General features: G+C 45.4%; 1 protein-coding gene across 1 annotated transcript in view; it reads right to left on the reverse strand.

The window, feature by feature from the left end:
• Window positions 1–22,005, reverse strand: part of VTCN1 (V-set domain containing T cell activation inhibitor 1) — a 62,450-nt gene that overhangs the window by 27,325 nt on the left and 13,120 nt on the right. The window contains exon 2 of the mRNA XM_007075671.2: window positions 1,584–1,648. Coding sequence (XP_007075733.1) covers window positions 1,584–1,648 — 65 coding nt within the window. The remainder of the gene's footprint in view (window positions 1–1,583; window positions 1,649–22,005) is intronic.

Raw genomic sequence — 22,005 nt, forward strand, 5'->3', positions numbered from 1 at the left:
GTAAAATAAGAAAGCTTCTAGAAGATAACTTAGGGAAAAAATCTTCATGACCTTGGGATAGGCAAATATTTTTTTAACCAAACAGGCTACAGAAAGCCCCAGTATAAAGGAAAAGATGGATAAAATGGACTAGGTCAAAATTAAGAGCTTTTGCTCGCATTGAAAGACATCATTAGGAGAGGGAAAAAGCAAGCCATAGAGTAGAAGAGATTTTGCAATGCATATAACCAAATTGCATCCAAAATATATAAAGGATTTCTACAAATCAAAAAGAAAAAGACAGATAATCCAATCAAAATGGATGAAAGACAACATACCTTTTTTTTTTTTTTTAAGTTTTTAGTTTTTTTAAGTAATCTGTACACCCAGCATGGGGCTCAGACTTACATCCCCAACATCAAGAGTATCCTGCTCTACTGACTGAGCCAACCAGGCACCCTAAAATACCTATTTTTTCTCTTAAAATATTTTTGTAATGCTTGTTAATTTTGAGAGAGAGACAGAGACAGAGACAGAGTGTGAGTGGGGGAGGGGCAGAGAGAGAGGGAGACAGAGAATCTGAAGCAGGCTCCAGGCTCCGAGCTGTCAGCCCAGAGCTCAACGCGGGGCTCGAACCCACAGAGCCCGAGATCACAACCTGAGCCAGAGTTGGACGCTTAACTGACTGAACCACCCAGGCGCCCCCCAAAATACCTATTTTGGATCAAGGAAGTGGGGAAAGGTGCTAATGCCTTTTCTAGACAAACACATGTACCAGCTACCATTTTCTTCACTTAAGCCACAACCCCTGTTTGGTGGCAGCACATCCCCACCAGAGGAGAGTGACAGAGACAACAGGCAGCTGGGACTATAGAAACTGAAGTTATAAAGCGACAGCCCTGGCCCCAGACTAAGTTAAAATAGAAATGTTGGCCTGAGTCAGGCAGCTTAAGGGAAATGGAGCAAACAGTTTGCCTCGGAGAAGACAGCTGTGGCCTAACTCATTCAATGTTTTAATTAAAGTGGCATCCATTATAGACGCTTCCAAGTCACGGTCCACACAGAAGAGGGGAGAGAAGACTATTCCTGCAACTGACATCAGCTGCATTCGGAATCTCACCATCCACGCACAGTGGCATCAGGTTCCTGCACAAACAGCAGTCACAACCTGTCTTCCCGCTACCTAGGACCACTGTGCACAAGGACCTGATATTCTTTAACACTTCAGCAACGTTTCACTGCAAAGGAACCACCCACCCGGGCCAACCATTGCTAGAATGGCTCGCCGTAGCCCTTTACCTGTGACGCCAGATACCTTCAGCGCTGACTGGTAGGTAGAATACCTTGGTACACATCCCGTTTGGCTCTCGCAACTACCTGGGGACCTGGGCATTAATTCCCCCATCCTACGAATGAGGCAACTGAGGCCCGGGGAGTTAAATGACTAATTCGGAGAGAGCGGAGTCCATAAGTAGAAGAAGCAGTGCTCTGCTCTGAGGTTTTCTGGGTCCAAGCACTGCGCTCTTCCCATTCAACTGTGCTGAGTAATCGGGCACCTAGTGGTAAGGGGTGAATGGATCACGATAACGCAAGAAATCACATACCTGAGATACCAAAACCGATGATAAGTGCAATGGCTCCAGCCAAAACAATGATGATGCTAATAATGCTATGGAGAGATAGAGAAACAGGAAATTACTCTTCAGTTCACTTGACATGCTGCTTTGTGACCCGGGTTCATGTGTGTCATTTGTCAGAGGTGCCACAGAAAGCATCTCAACTTTCTTCTTCATCGTAAGCCCCTTCCTAGGAATAGGAGCCTTTGGAAGGGGTCTCAACAATTCCATCCCCATGTCCCTGGGGGCGCCGGGAGTCATGAAAGCGGTGACTTTGTGTATCATCTTACTGTCCTATTTCCAGATCAGGAAAGACCACATACAAAGATCGTTGGGACAAAACTGAGGGCATCTCTGTGGTGTTGGGTGCAACCTGCGGGGGGACTGGTTCCATACTCAGCCCACACTGAGCATTAATGCCCAGCATTGATCTATCTGCCTTGTCTCCTTCCATAGACTTTAAACAATTTTTTTAATGTTTATTCATTTTTTAGACACAGAGACTGAATGTAAGCAGAGGAGGGGCAGAGAGAGAGAGAGAGAGGGAGACACAGAATCCAAAGCAGGCTCCAGGCTCTGACCTGTCAGCACAGAGCCTAACGTGGAGCTCGAACCTGTGAACCATGAGATCATGACCCGAGGCAAAGTTGGACGGTTTTCAGACTGAGCCACCCAGGCGCCCCACCCTCCATAGACTTTAAACTCCACGAAAGACAATGGTCATATCTTCCCTTGTACTCACCCATCCTTAGTCCACTGCACCCTGAAGATCCTCAATGGGAGTTTGTTTCCTCTTATTAAAAAAAGTACTACATATTTATTACAGAAACTTTAGAAAATACAAATGTATTTTTTTTTTAATAGAACAATAAAATGACCTGCAATTCCGTCATCCAGACACAACCATTGTTAACTTCTTGAAATGTATCCTGCAGGGGCGCCTGGGGGGCTCAGCGTCCCACTTCGGCTCAGGTTATGATCTCACGGTTCGTGGGTTCGGGCCCCGTGTCGGGCTCTGTGCTGACAGCTCAGAGCCTGGAGCCTGCTTCAGATCCTGTGTCTCCCTTTCTCTGCTCTTCCCCCATTCATGCTCGCTCTCTCTCTCTCTCTCTCTCTCAAAAATAAATAAACATTAAAAAAAATGTATCCTGCCAGTTTTCAATGAACAAATTAACAAATGACACTTGGGGGAAAAGTAAGGCAGTACTGTTTACAAGTGCCGAGCGCTAGAATAACTTGGCAGACATGTTGTTCTAGGCACCATCCATGGATTATATCATTTATCTCTTCAATAACCTTATGAGGTAAACAAATGTATTATCCCCATTTTATAGATGAGGAAGTGACACAGGGAGATTCAGCATCTTCCTGAAATTCACCTTGTCGCTAAGTGGCAGAGCTGGGATTAGAATCTATCTCTGGAAGCTGCGCTCATCTACTTCCTACGCTGCCTCCCAAGAGGAGGGGGGTTCACACATGGGGCACGGCCATCCACTCTCCGGGTGGACCCATGCCCCTGGAGGGCTACCAGCTCTTGCTGTCGAGAGTGACACGGGCAGAGAAGAAGGCCCAGGTCGGAGCCGGCGTGTTGGCAAAGCGGTTCCTGGGAAGCTCGCCCATCGCTGCCCGCCCTTGTGCATAAGTCATCAGGCAGGCATCCTCGGGCACGCGGTCTCACTGCTGGCAAGCCGCACGCTCCCCACGCCCACACCAATGTTGCTCAACAACAGGACAAAAGAAAGGCACAGGGAGGCAAAGAATGGTGCCACAGAGAGAAAAGGGAGGCGCAGGGCATTCTGCTCTCCGCCCTGAATACGCGCATTGTGCCCGGCTCTCCCCTTGCTCAGGGCCGGACCCACCGCAAGAAACAACAGACATACAAGAAACAACGTGAACGAAGAGTTTCCCCGGAGGTCAAACCCTCACAAGGTGCGGCTATGGGGGCAGCAACCGGATAAAGCAAAATGATGCTTTTAACAACGGGGTATCTGCCATTGATTCTAAGAGGAGACCACATTTGACCACTTTGCTCTCTCTACACCCTCGGTTCTGACCGCTCGAAGGGTGTGAGAACAGCCACACGCACCCAGCAGGCGGCACTGCCTGGCTGTCTCTGACTACTGAGCCAGGGAGCCACCTGGCATTTGTGGCTCAGGGTTTCACTTACCTTGGGGAAATTACTTCATCTCTCTGAGACTCGGTTTCTTTTTCCTTAAAATGGGCACAGGAGCCATCCCTGCTTTGCCAGCTGGAAGGGTGTTACAGGGTGAAGTGCGTCCACCCCTCCAGATTTATATTTTGAAGTCCAAACCCTGAGTACTTCAGAATGTGACTTTAGTTGGAAATAAGGTCATGGCAAAAGGAATTTGTTAGATGAGGTCATGCCAGAGTAGCGTGGGCCCCCAGTCCAGTGTGACTGGTGTCCTTATGACAAGGGGACATTTAGACACAGACATGCACACACACTTAGGGAACACACTACTTTAAGATGAAAGCAGAGACCTACAAGCCAAGGAACATCAAAGATTGCCCAGAAACCACCAGAAGCTGGCGGGGAGCCCTGGAGAAGATTCTCCCTCACCCTCCAAAGGAATCAAGCCTGCCCCACAAGTGGTTTGCTAGTCTCCCGAGCTGTGAGAGAGCACCTTTCTGTTGTTTAAGCCACAGGTTAGTGGTTCCTTGTTACAGCAGACTGAGAAGACCCATCTAAGAGGGTTGTTTTAAGATCGAATTAGATAGTGGATGTGGCATGATCCATGAAAGGCTGTGTATATATATTTTACCATAAAAACGTTTACCCGAAGCTATTTGCTGTAAGTTTGTTATTAAAAGCTGACTTACACCTGGGAACAGTCCAACCTGGGAACAGTCCAACTGGTAATCCTAACAATATTAGAGTATTTTGATACATCAGAAATACCGTGTACCAGGCGTGTGCGAGGGCTCAACGAGCTCCTTTGAGTTATCAGGTCCTGTTGAGTATCCTTTTCATTTCTCTCCCAGTCTCTTCATTTCTGTCTTCAGGGCCCCTGGTCACCACCGTGTGTCACTAGCATTTTTACAAGGCTCTCCCAACAGTCTTCCCTGTTTCCAGTCTGGCCCCTCCTGCCCATTCTTCATACCGCCCCCATCAGCGTGACTTCAGAGTTTCTGTATGAGAGTGACTGAGGTGGGAGCCTCAGTGATCACGGGGAGAGTATGATGACAAGGTCCCAAGCATGGCTTCTGGACCGAGCCCTGCTTGATTCGAGCCACAGCATCACCGCTTATAGTCATGTGACTTCCAGCTTCCATTCCTTCTTGTTAGGATTAAATGAGCTGGGGGCGCCTGGGTGGCTCAGTCAGTTAAGTGTCCGACTTCCGCTCAGGTCATGATCTCGCAGTTCACGGGTTCAGTCCCCACGTCAGGCTCTGTGCCGACAGCTCAGAGCCTGGAGCCTGCTTCAGATTCTGTCTCCCTCTCTCTGTGCCCCTTACCCACTCACACTATCTCTCTCTCTCAAAAATAAACATTAAAAAAAATTTTTTTTAAAAGATTAAACGAGTTAACACAGTGTTAACACGAGTTGAGTGATTTTAAAAACCATGTAGAATAATGCCAAGCACATGGGAAGCTTCCATAAGTATGAATTCTTATTTTTCTGCTGTGGTTATATAACAAACTCATGTTTTTAAGTTGGAATATATGTTTCCTTGGGGGTGCTGATGGAAGTTGGTGTGGGGATTGGCCCTTCGTTCAGCGACTGAGCTCTTTGTAAGAATGATTAGCGAACTGTAATATCGTCATAACAGTCCTCTGCTGAAAACTTTGAGTGCCTTTCCATTTCCCTCATGATAAAAATTCACCCTTGGATGTGGCCATGTGGCCTTCAAAAGGGGGTATCTTGCCTTCTCCCCTGCCTCTGCCTCTCCCCACGCTCCCCCTGGGTTCCTGCCCTCCAGCCACACTGAAGCATCATAGATACCCCTGCCTCAAGCCATCACATGTGCTTTCCCCTACCCTCTCTGAAGAAAAGCAAAGACACAGAACAGACACCTGCACACTCACCGGCAGGGATGGGACAGTGGAGGTCGCGTGTCTCAGTCAAAGCGGCTGAGCCCATCTCCATCACCAGCAGACCCGCATGTTTCCCTAATCGTGGAAGCTGAACCCTGCTGTCTGTCAGCAATCTCCCTAAGCAGGAATCCCCTTGAGGTTTGTGCCGAGCTGCTGTTCCCTTGGGAAATAGCTCAACTCTAGCGCCTTGGAAAGAGAGGCAGGAACTCTCGGAGCTGCCAGATTAAATAATTCCTGTCTGCTGCTTATTAATTTTTTTTAAAGTTGAAGAAAATACTCACATAAGGTGTTCTTACGTTGCTTTTTGGCTTTTACTTTGCCGGAATGATTTCCAATAACGACGCTGTGGGAAATTTTTATTGCAAAACTGTCTTTTCACCACTGCGTTGGAATTCATGGCGCACATCTAAATAGATCCTCCTTACAAAAGGACCCACATGAAAATCAGTGCTTTTGGAGGATCGGCTCATTTAGAAAGATTTATTGAGTGTCGAGAGTGTGAAATGCATTGCTGGGCAATATGGAGGAAATGTAGAGATGGGGTGCCTGCCCTCAAGGAGCGTATAGTGTAACAAGGCAAAACACACACACACACGCACACACACACACACACACACACGCACATGCAACATACACAGACATGCATGCACACGCACACATGCATGCTGTAATAACACAAGACACATAGTCAGGGCTTCAGTACAAAGACCAACAAATTCTCGCAGGAATTCTAGGGCGTAGGAAGTATTTACATCAGAGAGAAATAGGAAGAATCCAAGTGTGTTTCCACGAAGTGTGTTTCCATGAACCAGTTTCAAGGAAAGTACAAAGGAAGGTTTTCTGGAGAAATGCATTTAGCTAATTCATGCTGCAACGTACTCTCTCTCCAAGGCAGCAACCCAAAGCAACAGAAAGACCACGTAGGCAGGGACGGGGTCAGGACCCCACTCAGTGCTCTGGACTTGGAGAAGGGGGCTTTGAGGTGCTGCAGGACTCAGAGTCTTCCAGGGGAGGGGCTTAGATTCTGCCAAACACATCCATGCTACCCAGGGATGGCCCTATTCAACTCCCTCACACGACTTTGTCTCCGCTGCTGCTGCCTTGAAAGAAATGAGGCATTTCTGGGAAGACATGATCCGTGCATCCCTGCAAAACCTCACACTGTACAAAATCACACACTAAACGTGGCAGTGCTTATGGAGAAAAACAGGGTAGAGGGCTGACCGCTCAAAACCTGTGTGACCTTGTAATTGGTCTACCAACAGGAATAATGTTCTCTGGAGAGAACTCTGGCAGCCAAAGTGGGCAGCTCAGTAGGGCCAGAATCTGTTTCCGGGCATTATTCAAACTGCACAGACACAATTGTGCTGACCGAGGGTGCTGCAAACCAGGGGGGTCTTCTGGGAAGGTGGGGACGTGGGGAGGTGCAGACTGGGGTGTGCTGATCTGGGAAGGCAGCCCCAAGCACAGGTGTTGATTTGAAATTTAAAACACAGACAAACCTGAAAGCCACAGCAAGCCACAAAGGTCCCACGTGGCAGGAGGCCACAAGGTCAGAAGGCTCCCCTCGTCCCCACCCCTTGTGTATCTCCCCTAGCTCCATTTCAGAAAACAAGGGCTTTCTGGATCCGCTCCACGGTGCGTAGAGCACTCATTCTGGAAGGCATAAAGTGCCCTTTGTTTTATCCAAACATTAATGGTTTCTATGCTCTCTAGTTTCTGCCTCCTTCCCCAAATACTGACTGAACTGAGAGATAGCACGTTCCTTACAGATCATCAGCTTACCTCCACTTGAATAAATGATAAATGATTAAGAGCTCTGAAACGTAGATTAAGTTATCACTTGTATGATTAATCTGAATAAATTACACTTTTAAATTAAATATAGCAAGCAGAATATTTGAGTAAATCAAGTAAATATTTGAATAAATCAAATATATTACTTTGTTCATAAACTAACCAAGTGACTGAGTTTATTATAAAGAACGCTGAAATTGAAGACATTCATTTCAGCCTATCCAAAAAATTTCTCTCTTTCTTCCCCCCTAGAAAGGTGAAAAGGAATTATTTTTAAATACTATGTAGAAGAGAGCATTGGGCTTCAAGGTACAATTATTGTCCAGATATTGATTAGTATAGGTTTTAGGTTTCTGAGAGGCTTAGGTTGTTGTCTCCTCAGACATTTTTTTCCCCATCTCTACATCCCCCTGCTTTATCTGTATTGGTAAAATCAAGACCAGCATTGATCCAGGGAACTGAGAACATGACCATTTAAGATTGGTAAATGGAGGGTTGGGAAGCAATTAGCAAAGAGGGGGCTGTTCCATGGAATTTTAGCTGCGTGAGGGGAGGGGGAGGAATGGGCATCCTTCTGGGCAGCCCTGCCCTGTCCACATGGCTTTCCTGGCAGTGGACAGCATGGCTTTCTGTTTGGGAAAGACATTTTCAAAAATTGCCCATAAGACACTTGGGTGCTTTTGAGTATCAGGTTGAGTTCTTTCAAGCTGCCGCTGAGAATAGTGATGCAGGATTATGGGGATCCTCCAAAGCACAGGACCCAGGGTTACATCATACCCGGACCCCAATGCCACAAAACCAGGAAGATATGACCAACAAGTAGATTGCATCTCACGTGCCAACTTCTTTTGAATGATGGATAGTGGGGGGGCGCCTGGGTGGCGCAGTCGGTTAAGCGTCCGACTTCAGCCAGGTCACGATCTCGCGGTCTGTGAGTTCGAGCCCCGCGTCAGGCTCTGGGCTGATGGCTTGGAACCTGGAGCCTGTTTCCGATTCTGTGTCTCCCTCTCTCTCTGCCCCTCCCCCGTTCATGCTCTGTCTTTCTCTGTCCCAAAAATAAATAAAAAATGTTGAAAAAAAAATTAAAAAAAAAAAAAGAATGATGGATAGTGGTGGTGGCCTAGGATATTGTGTTAGAGAAGATTGTAAGGCTGCCTCCAGGCTCAGCAGGAGAGAGTGCCACCACTGATCGGTGATTTCTGGGTGAGCACGTGGGCCCCAGGAGTGCCGTTTCTGGGCTAGCAGTGACACATGAAAAGGGAGCTTGAGTTAACCACTAGCCACAGACTACCAGAGTCTTAGCCTAATTTAATAGAAAAAGAATGACAGTAAAATGGCTGACACTCCTCTATGCACATTTTTGGCCCACACTTTAAGAAGAACACTGATTGGGGCACCTGGGTGGCTTAGTCGGTTAAGAGTCTGACTTCAACTCACGTCATGATCTCAAGGTTTGTAGGTTTGAGCCCCGCATCCGGCTTTGTGCTGACAGCTCGGAGCCTGGAGCCTGCTTCAGATTCTGTGTCTCCCTCTCTCTGCTCCTCCCCCGCTCGTGCTCTCTCTCTCTCTCTCTCTCTCTCAAAAACAAATGAACATTAAAAAATAAAAATAAATAAAAAGAACACTGATTAATGTGTTTGTTTAGGACAGGGTTTCTCACGCTCAGCCATATTGAGTATTTGGGCCAGCTAATTCTTTGCTGTCGGGGCTGTCCTGTGCACTGTAGGTTCTCTAGCAGCATCCCTGGCCTCTTTTAGATGCCAGCAGTACCCTGCCCTTTTTGTGACAACCTAAAATGTCTGGAGACATGTTGCTCTGGTTGAGGACTGTTGATCTAGGAGAAGTGGGACCAGCATGGTGATGTGGTTAGAAGACATTTCTTTTGAAGGGTAGTTGAAGTAACTGGGGTAGTTTAAGTTAGAGACGTCCAGATGTAGTGATGATCACTTCAAAATTTGAAGGGTGCCATACGGGCCTATTCTCTATCACTCTGGAAGAAATGAAGCCAATAGGTGAAAGTTCCAGGAGGTTAGATTTAGATCAAGTATCCAGAGAACCTTTCCAGTGAGGGTTCTGGTACAGGCCTAGACTGCAGTTTCCTGTCACTGGACATGTGCCTATAAGCAGGGGCTGAGTAAGTACTTAGGGACGAAAGTAGGGAAGGGCATTTTGGGGCACCGGATAGGACTTGGAACAGTTTTGAAAGTCCCTTTCAAATAGACAGTTCTGTAATTTGATATCCCAGGGGGTTTGCTCTGGCCTTGCCCTTGCCACAGTTATGTATTCTGATTATGCCTCCTAAAACCTTTATTAATAACTTAACAATGATGGCTGGTATGTACTGAGGGCAGGGCCTCACTTATCTCATTTAATCCCTGCAACAACCCAATCGGTACTGTTATCTTTCTTTTCAGATGGGGAAACTGAGGCCTTGTGTTAAGTAACTCATCCACGGGCTCACCCCTACATTATTAAATCAGAGTAGGATGAGACTTGGGTCTAATGCCAAGGTCTAATGGTATGAGACTTTGGGTCTAATACCATGCATGGCCCTCATTATCGTACGGTATGTTACATAAATCCAAATTTTCTAACTCCCAGGGTTCCCATCAGTTGCTGGGTTCATGGTTTGTGCAGTTAATAACTTGTGGAAGCCATCGGGCCTGATGTTCCACAGACTGAAGAAGCCCACCTCTCGCAGGTGGTATCTTTTGTTTGAGATGCTGGAAGGAAACCCGAAAGGGGGAGTATCAGGTGGAAAATTACTGAATGTTAACAGATAGATACCTTTACCTAAACAATATTTGATTTTGTGGCAGAGCCATAAATTTTTTTTTAATGTTTATTATTTATTTTTGAGAGAGAGAGAGAAAAACAGAACATGAGCAAGGGAAGGGCAGAGAGAGGGAGACACAGAATCCGAAGCAGGCTCCAGGCTCTGAGCTGTCAGCACAGAGCCTGACACGTGGCTCGAACCCACAAACCACGAGATCATGACCTGAGCTGAAGTCAGACACTTAACTGACTGAGCCACCCAGGTGCCCCATTATATTTTATTCTTAAACCTGCTCTATTTATAACTGTCCCCTGATTGCCCATGAAGCACACATTAGCATTTCATCAGCCTTGTGCACACTGTTCTCCAGTGGCACAAGCAGAGCGGGACAAAAGTCAATATCAGATTGATCGCTAGTCTTTTTTCTAATCATACCTGTGTCTCCCATTCTTCCTTATTCTCACTGCAGAGGAAATAACGTTTCCAGAAGATTTCTTCAGCAGTATAACTGATCCCATTGTGTTTAATAACAAACACACTTCACACCGGTTATGAACCTCCCATGAAGTGTCTGCTCTGTAGGAAGGGCTGGGCAGCCCCTGAGCAGTCTGTGTGGTCGGAACTGAAACAGCCTAATTATAAGTCTTCCAAACCAAAGTTTGGGAGAGATTTCCAGGGGCGCGCACAGCACCTGGAGTGAGGTTTGGCCGCTAATAAGCACGTCCTTCACATGATTGGCTCCTGTTTTTCAGGCCGCTCTCCTATCATGCACGGCCTCCTTCCCACCTTGTCCCACATCACCTTGCTTTCCTCACCCCTCCTGCTCCAGCCCAGTCCAGATGAGGGCTGGAGCACGGCTCAGTGACAGTGAATGGATGGATGGATGATGGTCATTTCTGGAATGGATGATGCAAAGAGAAGGTGCTCTCTACCTCTCCCCTCACCAACTCCGTGGAGAACCTGGCGTTATTTTCCTAATGAAGACTTGATGGGAGCAGAGGGCTTGTATGATTGAGCAATCCTGTAATTCTTCCTCTACCTGGGTCCTCATCAACACTTTGCCTCTACAGGATTGCTGTAAGGGTCAGAGAAACAAACTAGGCTTTGTATAGATGCTGGTTTTTGTTTTTAAATTACAAATGTTAATTCTTATTTCTATCCCTTCCCAGTATCCCCCAATTATTATTATTATTTTATTATTTTTATTTTTATATTTTAGAGAGAGAGCACAAGCTGGGAGGGGCAGAGAGAGAGAAAGAGAGAGAGAGAGAGAGAGAGAGAGAGAGAGAGAGAGAGAGAGAGAATCTTAATCAGGCTCCACACTCAGCACAGAAATGACATGGGGCCTGATCCCACAACCCTGGGATCATGACCTAGGCTGAAATCAAGAGTCGGATGCTCAACTGACTGAGCCACCCAGGCACCCCTATGTCTCCTAATTTAAATGATTTCTCATTGCTTATAGATCAAAGTTCAAATCGAGCCTAGAATTTAAGACCATTGTAAAATGCCCCATCATATCTACATGACCCTTCTCCCCTTCTGGAGCCGTGAATCCTTATCAAGCGGATGAGTGCATTGTCCCCTGTTGTCCTCCGTCTGTAACATTCTTCTGACCCCTCTCTGGCTGTGAAAGGCAGGTCCCACTCAAAGAGCTCTGCCTTGACTCTGACACCTTTCCTGAAGGCCCAGCCCAGAGCGTGCTATCTTTTCTCTTTCCTTAGTGGATTTAAGGGGATGAGGTAGGAAGGGGAACCTCAGAGGGCAGGGCCTGAGCAAGAGGAGGAGGGTCAGGCACTGGGGTTTAGGATGGGGGCTGGGAGGCCAGCATGGGAACTAGCAAGTTTGATGGGGTAGGACAGGGCAGTCTCCCTCTGGGGCAGGTACATTTTCCTCAAACCTTTGTCCCCATCGGTCACTGTGATCTGGGCCTCGGGCACATGGGTGGCCCACAGAGCAAATGATCTAGAATCTAGATCACTTTGCAACACCCTAAAGCCACAATAACTCTTGTGACTTTTCATCCCTTTCTTGCCTTCAGGAAACCTATACTGTCACTGAAGAGATTCAGAGAAGAACTTGGGCTGTCTTCTCTCAGAAAGCCTAGCCCTGGGATCAGTTCATTGTTTATTCATTAATAAGTCTGGGAACAAGTCTATCTGTCACCCTCAGAACTTTTCTCTCCCTGAGCACATATACCTGTCTTAGGCGGTCTGACGCCTCTGTGTTCTGAAATGGGATACAATGTCATATTTGTATGCCCCAAGGCTTCTGTCATTCACTCTTTATTTCAGTAACACCAGGAAATCTCCCCAGTGAAAAGCAGACCGCTGTATCCTGGGAATCAATAGGGATACGTTGTTCGGTCTTCCAAAAGTCCGACCCAGGGCTCTACGGCAGGCAAGTCCTCACCTGCTGGGACCCACGTTCTCATTGCGTAGATGTGGACATACAGTGCTGAAAGTGTGGCTGAAGGTGTGGCTGTATGAAGCCTGGGAGGATGGACGGACTTGTGGAAGTTAGGCTGCTGGGCCCATCCCTTGAGGGATCGAGCCGCACTCCTTAGCCACAGACCCTGGGGCTGCCCTCTCCAGTACATGACAGATCTCGACTGCTCACACTGAGGACGGTAGGGGATATGCACCCTGTCCTAGGATCCACAGTCATCCTTGACTTACACAACTCTGTGGACTTGCTTGTCTGTAACAGATACCAAGAAACTTTCCCCGGCCTTCCAGCCTGGAATCTGCACCCTGCTTCTGCCCTGGAGCTGGGCTTGAGTCCAGGGCCTCGTTGTGATTTCTGAGTCTGCTGCATGGTCATTTCCCTCTGGCCCAGCCTGACTTCTAAGGCACAGGCCTCAGCTCTGTCCTGTAGATTCATGGTTCCTGCATTCCTGCTAGCCTGGTACTACATGCAAGAAGGTTCCGCTGTATTCTCCTGTACCCACCCCCAACTCCCCATCCCAGCCTGTGCCTGGCCCAGGGGTTTGGCACTAACCCGGGGATTGGTTGGCTACGGGGCTACAATGAAACACAAAATTTCTGTTTTATCTTCTGGTTTAGACTTCTACATATTCAGATACCATATTTTAGTAACAGCTTAAGATTTACATCTAAGTATAAAATATTGATTTGGGCATAAAAAGTAAAGAATGTATATGAATTCTGAAAGGTTAAAAAATCTTGAAACCAAATACAAGCTCAAGAAGAGTTTACATAAATGTGTGGATAGTTTAGGGGCTCCTGGGTGGCTCAGTCAGTTAAGTGTTTGACTTCAGTTCGGGTCATGATCTCACAGTTCGTGAGTTTGAGCCCCATGTCGGGCTCTGTGCTGACAGTGCTTGGATCTTCTTGGCCCTCTTTCTGGCCCTCCCCCACTCAAGCTCTCTCTCTCTCTCTCAAAAATAAATAAATATTTTAAAAAATTTTTTTGAACTTGTGGATACTTTATCCCATTTCTTGCCCCATTTTCTGGACCCCTACCTCCATGTTTCATCTATTCTAAATGAATTTGGGCCTCTAAAGATCCCAGGCTGTTTCTTGCCTCTGTGTTTTGTTCATGCTGTTTTTCCAGGTCTTAGAACATGGTAGGAATTTAATAAATGTTTGTTGAGTAAATGTTTCGCCTTAGAGAATGCATCCCCCAGAGTATCTAGCACATAGTACTTAAAAGTTATTGAATTAATGGATAAATCAAAGACTAAGGGAAACTAACACAGTCTTCACTTTTGAGGTGCCTTTTATGGGAGAAATGATCATTTATATTCCTCTCTAAAGGAAAATAATCTTTTAAAAAAATTACAGCATATGAAATCTTGCTGGTGCCATGAATTCTAGCACAATGCTTTTTGGAGGGCTCAAAAAAGCAGAAGACCTAGTTGGCCAGGGTCAGGAAGCAAACCTGGAATTAACTGATAATAGCTGTGCTTGATCACTTATTCACCTTGGGTCCTTTTAGTCATTTCTCTCCACAGATGATTTACAAAATATACACGCCCCTCTAAGCCAAAAGGAAATTTTCAGGGAACGAAAATATAAATTTCCAGCCATAGAAACAAAAGAGGTTTTAAAAACATAAAAAAGAGGGTAGGACACACCATGACCAAAATGAGAAAATGTAATACGTATCTAATCAGAGGTAGAGAATGAGAGAGGGGCACTATCCAAAGAGAAAAAGACCGAGTATTTTTTAGTATGCAGGAAAGATCCCAATTTTTCAGATTCAGGAAGGCCAGTGTATCTCAAGTAGGGTAAGTAAAAAGAAAACTACAAGACACTTCATAGTGCAACTGATGAACAAAGACTGAAAAGATCTTAAAGGCGGTAAAAGACAAATTACCTAGAAAGGAATGACAAACTAATAGCTTGCTTTCCAAAGTAACAAGGGATGCCAGAAAAATGATGGGATTGTATCTTCAAAGTCCTAAGAGAAAAGGAAACGCGAGGTATGAAGTATAGCTCGAGTGCCCAGCAGGTATCACAGACACAGATACGCCATGGAGGGAATGTGGTACCCAACGTGAACACTTCCTGCACAATCAACAGACTATTAGATGATGCCTCCAAAAACTTAAAAGTAAGATTTATACCTTCACAGCAGGGTAGAATCAGTCTTAATGGGCATCCAGAGAATTTGCTTCAGGCAATATTGAACATGTTAGAGAAACAAGTGACAGACAAAGCTTCGCTGTCCAGGGGTCCAAGCTATCAGAACTTCAAGAGATGGGCCAAAGCAAGCTTTTTTGGGCAGCCCTGGGCTATTCATTAGGCCCACGAAGCGTGGCCTTATGGCCTTAGCCCAGCAGGAATGGCAACCTGTCCCTCCCAGCCCCGACCAACACTCACAAAAGGACCAGAGATCAAAGTTAAGTTTCAGTGGACTTTACAATCAGGAAAACTGGAAGGAAGTGTTTTTAATGTTAACTTGTGTATACTTTTTTTTTTTTGTTTTAAAGTTTAGTGGTTTTCATACGTGAATTACCTGGTGGTTGGTGAGGCATTAGGGGGCAACACTACCATCTTTTTAATGCTCTGAATGGGAGGGAGAAATATTTGAAGGCCAACGTCGGACCTACCTTCTTCATTTGGTGCCTTTCTTCATGATATATATAACACCTGTAGAACAGTGCCTGGCAGGTAGCAAATGCACTAAAAAGGCTGCATCCCTTTCCTTTAAGGCCCATGTGAAGAACCAGGGTGACTGTGGGTAGACAGTGTGCTGTTTTCCAGGCCAAAGGGGTGGAGGGTGGAGCTAGGAGAGGAAGGTCTCCTGTGGAGACACTTAGATTCTGTCAGGGACTGAGAATCCTGCCAGGCCTGGGAGAAATGCGTCCCCGGTTTTCCCTTGGTCTAGAAATGGATGGGCTTTGTTTCTCACTAGCCTGGATACAAAGGATAATTCCAGTGCCCCTAAAGCTGCACCAGCCACATCGACCTTGACTTAGATTTCAGAAGTCAGGATCAGAAACTAGTTTTGTTGGGTTCATATTTACAATGGTTTCTTAGTTCTCCGCTTTTTCTAGGCATATCTTACCCAAACCGAGGACAGAAACAGTGTCTCACATTGCAGTCAAATGTGACCATTCCAGTGGCCACAGAGTTGAGAAACCCAGGATGACCATGGGATGTGGCAACACAGATGGGGGTGCCCAGAAGACAAGAGGTAGGAATGACTGGGGATGCTGGAACTATCTCCCTCTGGCCAGTTTCCCTGCTACCACGGTCTCCCAGAGGACGTTGCCACGGCCTGCCATACGAGTCACAATCTAACAGGGTGGGGGATACCCTGGGCATGAAATGCTGCTTCATTGCTCTGAAATGGTCTCTGGTTACAAGGGCGATCTTTCTAAAAATGGGAAATGGGATTGGGTGGGTGTGAGAGGTCTGAAAGAGGTAGTTTCCATTCCTGACTGCTTGAATTCCTGGGCTATTCCAATGGCTGGGATGTGCAATGGGTAAGATCACTAAAGCTACAACAGGCCTGTGGACTTGTAGCCAGGGCAGTGTTCTCATGGCGTGGAGAGTAGATTGCACCTGTTTGGACAGTTGGAGAGGACATCTCTAGGGCCGAGGGCTCAGCAGCGTAAACTTCAGTTGAGACCCTAACAGATCACAGATCCCTTTTCCTCTTGCCTTAGCACCATGAGCGGAGCAAGCTCATTCTTAGACGTGTTCAGTATTTTCCTTACAGTTTTGTAAAGTCGTGTTTGGGTGGGAGGTGGGGGCTGGGAAAGTGCAATGAGCTATTTATTGCAAGGGGAGAGAGAGAATTGGATGGTGGATAAAATGCAGAGAAGGTAGGAGAAGGTAGCTTTAGTGGACAGGGCCCCTTCTATTCCCTCTCCACCCCTAAAATCTGGGGCTGTGTCCGTGCAGATGTCTTCTATATGGGCACTGATACCATGGAGCCGAGAGCAACAAGGAGACACATCTGAGTGGCGCTGGCCCCCCAACCGGTCCTGTCTCTACAATGCCTCCAGGCAGATTCAGAGAGGATTACTATTTTTAGATGTGGCTGCCAAGATTTCTGGGCCTCCTTTCAAACCCTTAAGAAAGGATCCTTCCCCTATCCACTTTAACCAATTATACGGTATTACCCCAAATGTGTAATGTTATCATTTCTCCAGGTACTGGAGTAACCAGGGGGCAACTCCGTAGCCTTTGTGCTGAAGCATGAAGTTCCCAGGAAGACACCACATTCTTTGAGCTCACTTGTAAGCCAGACAGCCTCCTCATTCTTTTGTGTATGGCCTAACTCTGGATGGTGCTTGAGGGAAAACGGTGGCAATGTGTATCAGAAGTTATCTCGGTGTCTTCATTGTCCCTGGTACATGTTTCTATCCCGATGCCCATCCCATCATATATATCAAGTGTATAAACGATCTGTTTATACATTTGTGTCTCCTTTGGTCTCCTCTAAACTTCTCAGTAACGGGCAGTGTATCTTTTTGTGTGCGTGTAATTGGATGTTAAGTTTAACGTTTCAGCTGAGGTTCTAAGATACAGTAGACGCTGCATACCAAAGCAAGATACCACAGCACTATGCAGATTTTTAAAAGGGGATCTTTGACAACCACTTCTAGAAATCTTAGCCGCCTCAATCAGGTGAAGGATTTAAAAGGGGCTCAGTGTAGGGAGAGAAGGTGTGTGAGGTAATTTCTGAGGCTATAACTCCTCCCCAATGCACAAAGCACAAAGTTGGGGTGCAGCGGTGAAACACCCACTAGAACCGAAATCATACTTCAGGGATTTAATGTGGTCTAGAACAGCTCAGTGAGTGAGACAGAGACAGGGGTTCAGGTTGGGGGAGACGGAACACAGAGCTGAATTTGGGGGTCATTACCCTTTCACGAGGCAAGGAATATGTGAGTTTGTCCGGTGGGCCTGATACCCTAGAGCTGTGAGTCCTCACCACAAGCAATACGTGGGAGAGGACACCTGAGCGCTGAGAGTCATGTGAGAAGTGCGCCTGCCATGAACCAGGGGCCAAGGAGGCATCAGCCATCTGAAGGAGAGGCCAAGTTTTCATGACAGCTTTCAGAAGGTTTGGATGGAACTAGAGGGTATCATGCTAAGTGAAATAAGCCCGTCAGAGAAAGACAGATATCCTATGATTTCACTCATATGTGGAATTTGAGAAACAAAACAGATAGCATAGGAGAAGAGAAAGGAAAATAAGATAAAAACAGAGAGGGGGGCAAACCATAAGAGACTCTTAAATACAGAGAACAAGCTGAGGGTTGCTGGTGGGGTGTTGGGTGAGGGGATGGGCTAGATGGGTGATGGGCATTGAGGAAGGCACGTGTTGGGATGAGCACTGGGTGTCATACGTAAGAGATGAATCACTGGGTTCTACTCCTGAAGCCAAGACTGCACTGTGTTAACAAACTTGAATTAAAAAAAAAGGTTTGTCATGTATTTCCCTACTGAATGCACTCAAATGGTCAGAGAGAGATAAAAATAAAATTGCGCTTTGATTATAAATTATTAACCTGCTGGTCATGCTGAATCAATGTATCAGTCACATTTATTCCCCTGAGTGTCAGACATAGTGCCTGACTAATCCTAGGCATTCGATAAATACCGAACTGAGCTGATCTGATTTTGGAATGTATCCTTCTTCTACTGAACCAAAACATGTCCACGAGGCAGCCCAATGGAATGGCGGTCCATATTTTTATTTCAGGGTTATCTCTCCTTAAAGATTTTACATGAATAGTTAAAATTAGCAGCTAAATATAAACACGCATTTAGAAATCAGCTCTTAATTATTATCCATAAATATTGTCTAGCTCGAGGGACAGGATCTTATAACCTATATAAAGCCCAAATATCTTGTGGTCCAGTTTTTGACAATGTCACAAAGAAATACTGACCCAATGGAAAAGCTTCACTGAAACCATTGGACATGTAGGAGAACATCAAAAGGTATTACATGGACAGTGCACGGCAAAACTTCTTAAAAAAAAAAAGAAGAAGAAAGACACCCTCTTTTGCAACTTCTATCCTTCTTATTGGCTTCCCAAACTTTTCCTTCTTGAAAGTTCCCCAAAACTCTCTCTGAGGTCTACTCCCTGGTCTCTTCTCCCTCGTAGCTTTCTATCCTCACCAGCAAATCCTCTCTCCTCTCTCTTCCACCTTCATCAGTGTTGCCTGTGTGGCTTACTCCACTGAATTCATAATTATGAGCTGGAGGGTGGGGAGACTTAGCAGAAAACACCAAGATTCTCCTGAGGGGTTGGGTAGAGAAGGAATAGGCTGTGAATATTCCATTGTTTTCTCTGTCCATATAAGAGACTCGCAGAGGGCAGCTCTAGGAGTATGGCGGAAAAAATGACCCTCTGTTTTACTACCTCTTGGGCTTTCTCCACGCCACAGTCCCTCCCATCTTTAGCTTGATAATTAAGTGAAACCCTATAAGAAATTTAGCCCTTTGGTTTTGTTACTGATTAAAATGTATAGTACAATATTTTATCTCATTAATCACTGTCTAGTGTACCTGAGTGTAAATGAGTATATTAGTGACTTTACTGAGAGTAGGGTTGGATGAGAAATTAAGAAGGAAACTAAGACATGAAAAAGAAAGCCTCAACAACAGGGAAATGTGGGAACATTAGATATAAAATTTGCCATTTTCGGGGCACCTGGTTGACTCAATCGGTTAAGCGTCCAACTTTGGCTCAGGTCATGATCTCGCAATTTGTGAGTTTGAGCCCCGCGTCGGGCTCTGTGCTGACGGCTCAGAGCCTGGAGCCTGCTTCGGATTCCACATCTCCCTCTCTCTCTGCCCCTCCCCTGCTCACGTTCTGCCTCTCTCTTTCTTTCTCTCTCAAAAATAAATAAACATTAAAAAATATTTCCATTTTCTTTTTCAAAATGGTGGCAAAGGGTTAGTACTGGTCCTGGAAAAAAGTCCTATATAGACACTATTATTTTGGGAAGTCTAGATGGCTGGTAGGAGTGTGAGTTGGTGCAAACTTTAGGGTGAGGAGAAGGGGGACAGCGTCTTCACATGCATCAGAAGGCATACGGTGTACATTGTGAGTTTCCATCCTGTAATTCTTTCTAAGAACTCGTTATAAAGAACCAACAGGTTCTTTAGATGCATTTCCAAGGATGGTAACTATACGGTTGGTTAGGGGCCCCTGGGTGGCTCAGTCAGTTAAGCATCCGATTTCAGTTCAGGTCATGATCTCACAGTTTGTGAGTTTGAGCCTGGCATTGGGCTCTGCGCTGACAGCTCAGAGCCTGGAGCCTGCTTCAGCTTCTGTGCTTCCCTCTCTCTCTGCACCTCCCCTGCTTGTGCTCTGTCTCTCTCTCTCTCAAAAATAAATAAACATTTAAAAAAAAAATAAAAAAAAAACCCCAACGGGATGGATTTCCAAGGATAGTTAACTATAGTGTTGGTTAAAATTAGGATAGTAATTGTGGGCAAATCATTAAAAACACCCACATGTCCAAGAACAGAGAAGTGAACAAGAGAATTAAGGTTCATTATAGAGGCAGTACTATGCAGTGGTAAAGAATCACACTTCCCAAGAATATTTATTTATATGAAAAATGTTCACAAAACCAGTATGTAGAAAGTAGTTTCTAAAATAATATGCACTGTAGGGTATCACTTATTAAACATAGATACCAAGAAAAAAGACTGGAAGAACATAATAACGGTGGGTATCCCTCGGTTAGGGATGATAGAGATTTTGATAATTTTTTTCTTTTGTGCTTTTCTGCATTTTCCAAGTTTTCACACTAATCCCACATTACATTTGTAGAGCAAATAAGGGAAACACATTTTGCAAGAGAAAAGACTAATTTCTTTAGGTTTGACCTGTCTTTTAGATGGTGGGCGAGCAGGCATCTTTCAAAGTGATGCTCTCAGGAAGCAGTTCCAACAGTTTCCTGGGTCAGCTGTTGCACTTTCAGAGGCAGAGCCAGGACCCAGCGAACATGTGCTAGAAGTTATACATAACCGGTCTGCCTTCCTTTATGTGAGCAGACATGTTCTTCATAACACAATAGGCTGTTCACAGCTGCCCTGCATGATGGTTCGAGAACAGCCTCAGCTCTAGGAAGCCCAGCTGGGCAGCACCAGGAGCCCCCAGAATTTTCAGAAAAATGAAAAACCCTTCCTTCATAGTTTGACACCTTTTGGGAATGCCAATGAAAGCCCACCATCCTGCAACTCACTTTTCTACAGTTGTACTTGCCTTAAGGGTAGGAAACTGGGAAGCTAGCAGGATCCTTTACACATATTAAACATTCTCTTACAGTCCCCATTTTTTCTGCCTCTGAAAATTAGCATTTACATCTTTATTAGAATAAATGGAATATGTTGGGGTCAGTATTAGGGAAACTATAATTACCTCTTTGCTAATTTGAGCATTTTGTTGATCTAGGAATTTGCCTATGAGAAAATGTCAACCTGGAAATATGAGAAAACAGCCAGATTTATCTTTTTTTCAGTTTTGGTCATGGTCAAAAGCTTTCAAAGTTTTGGGGTTTGTTTGTGTTTTTTTTTCCTTTTAAAGATTTTATTTTTAAGTAGTCTCTAAACCCAATGTGGGGCTTGAACCCACAACCCCAAGATCAAGAGTCGTGCGCTCCACTGACTGAGCCAGCCAGGTACCACAACACTTTCAAAATTTTAGTCTTCTCTTAGAGTTTGAGCACAGTTAAGAAGTTTGGGGGGACCTCTTTAAGGAAAAGGTCCTTCTGGTACCTCAAGAGAACCAAGAAGCTTATAGGTTTGCAAAATCAAAACTCCTCCTTCTTATACCAATATCCCTTTTTGCTAACACTTAGAGTTTTACTTCTAAGGGCTTTTAAAGAAAGGCAGTGGCATTTAGGGTTTTGCACAGAGGCTCCTGGGGAGCTGGGCTCCAGAGCTCTTGACAGAGTACAGCCATCAAGCTCTTGGACCTAAAGGGATTGGCCTCATAAGGTCCAACTTGCCACCAGCGGGCCACCCCAACTTCCCTAGCTCCTCCAACCACCTAATCTTAGTATTAAAATAAAATAAATTTCTTTCTAAACTAGGAAAGGATATAGACTTTGGAGGCAGACAGATCTACACTCTATTTTCAATTCCCTTTGTATATATTATATTCAACAGTTGTGACAATGGATAAGCGGTGAAATTTATGATCCCTTGCAGAAAGTGTAAGTAATGGGCCTCACAGAGTCCTGCCATTAACCAATGGCTTCCTGACCTCATCATTTCTCCTCATTCATTTGAAGATCATTCTCAAAAGTGACTTGATCTCATCTGCTCATTTT

Source organism: Panthera tigris, chromosome C1 (assembly GCF_018350195.1).
Source record: "Panthera tigris isolate Pti1 chromosome C1, P.tigris_Pti1_mat1.1, whole genome shotgun sequence".
Taxonomy (NCBI): Eukaryota; Metazoa; Chordata; class Mammalia; order Carnivora; family Felidae; genus Panthera; species Panthera tigris.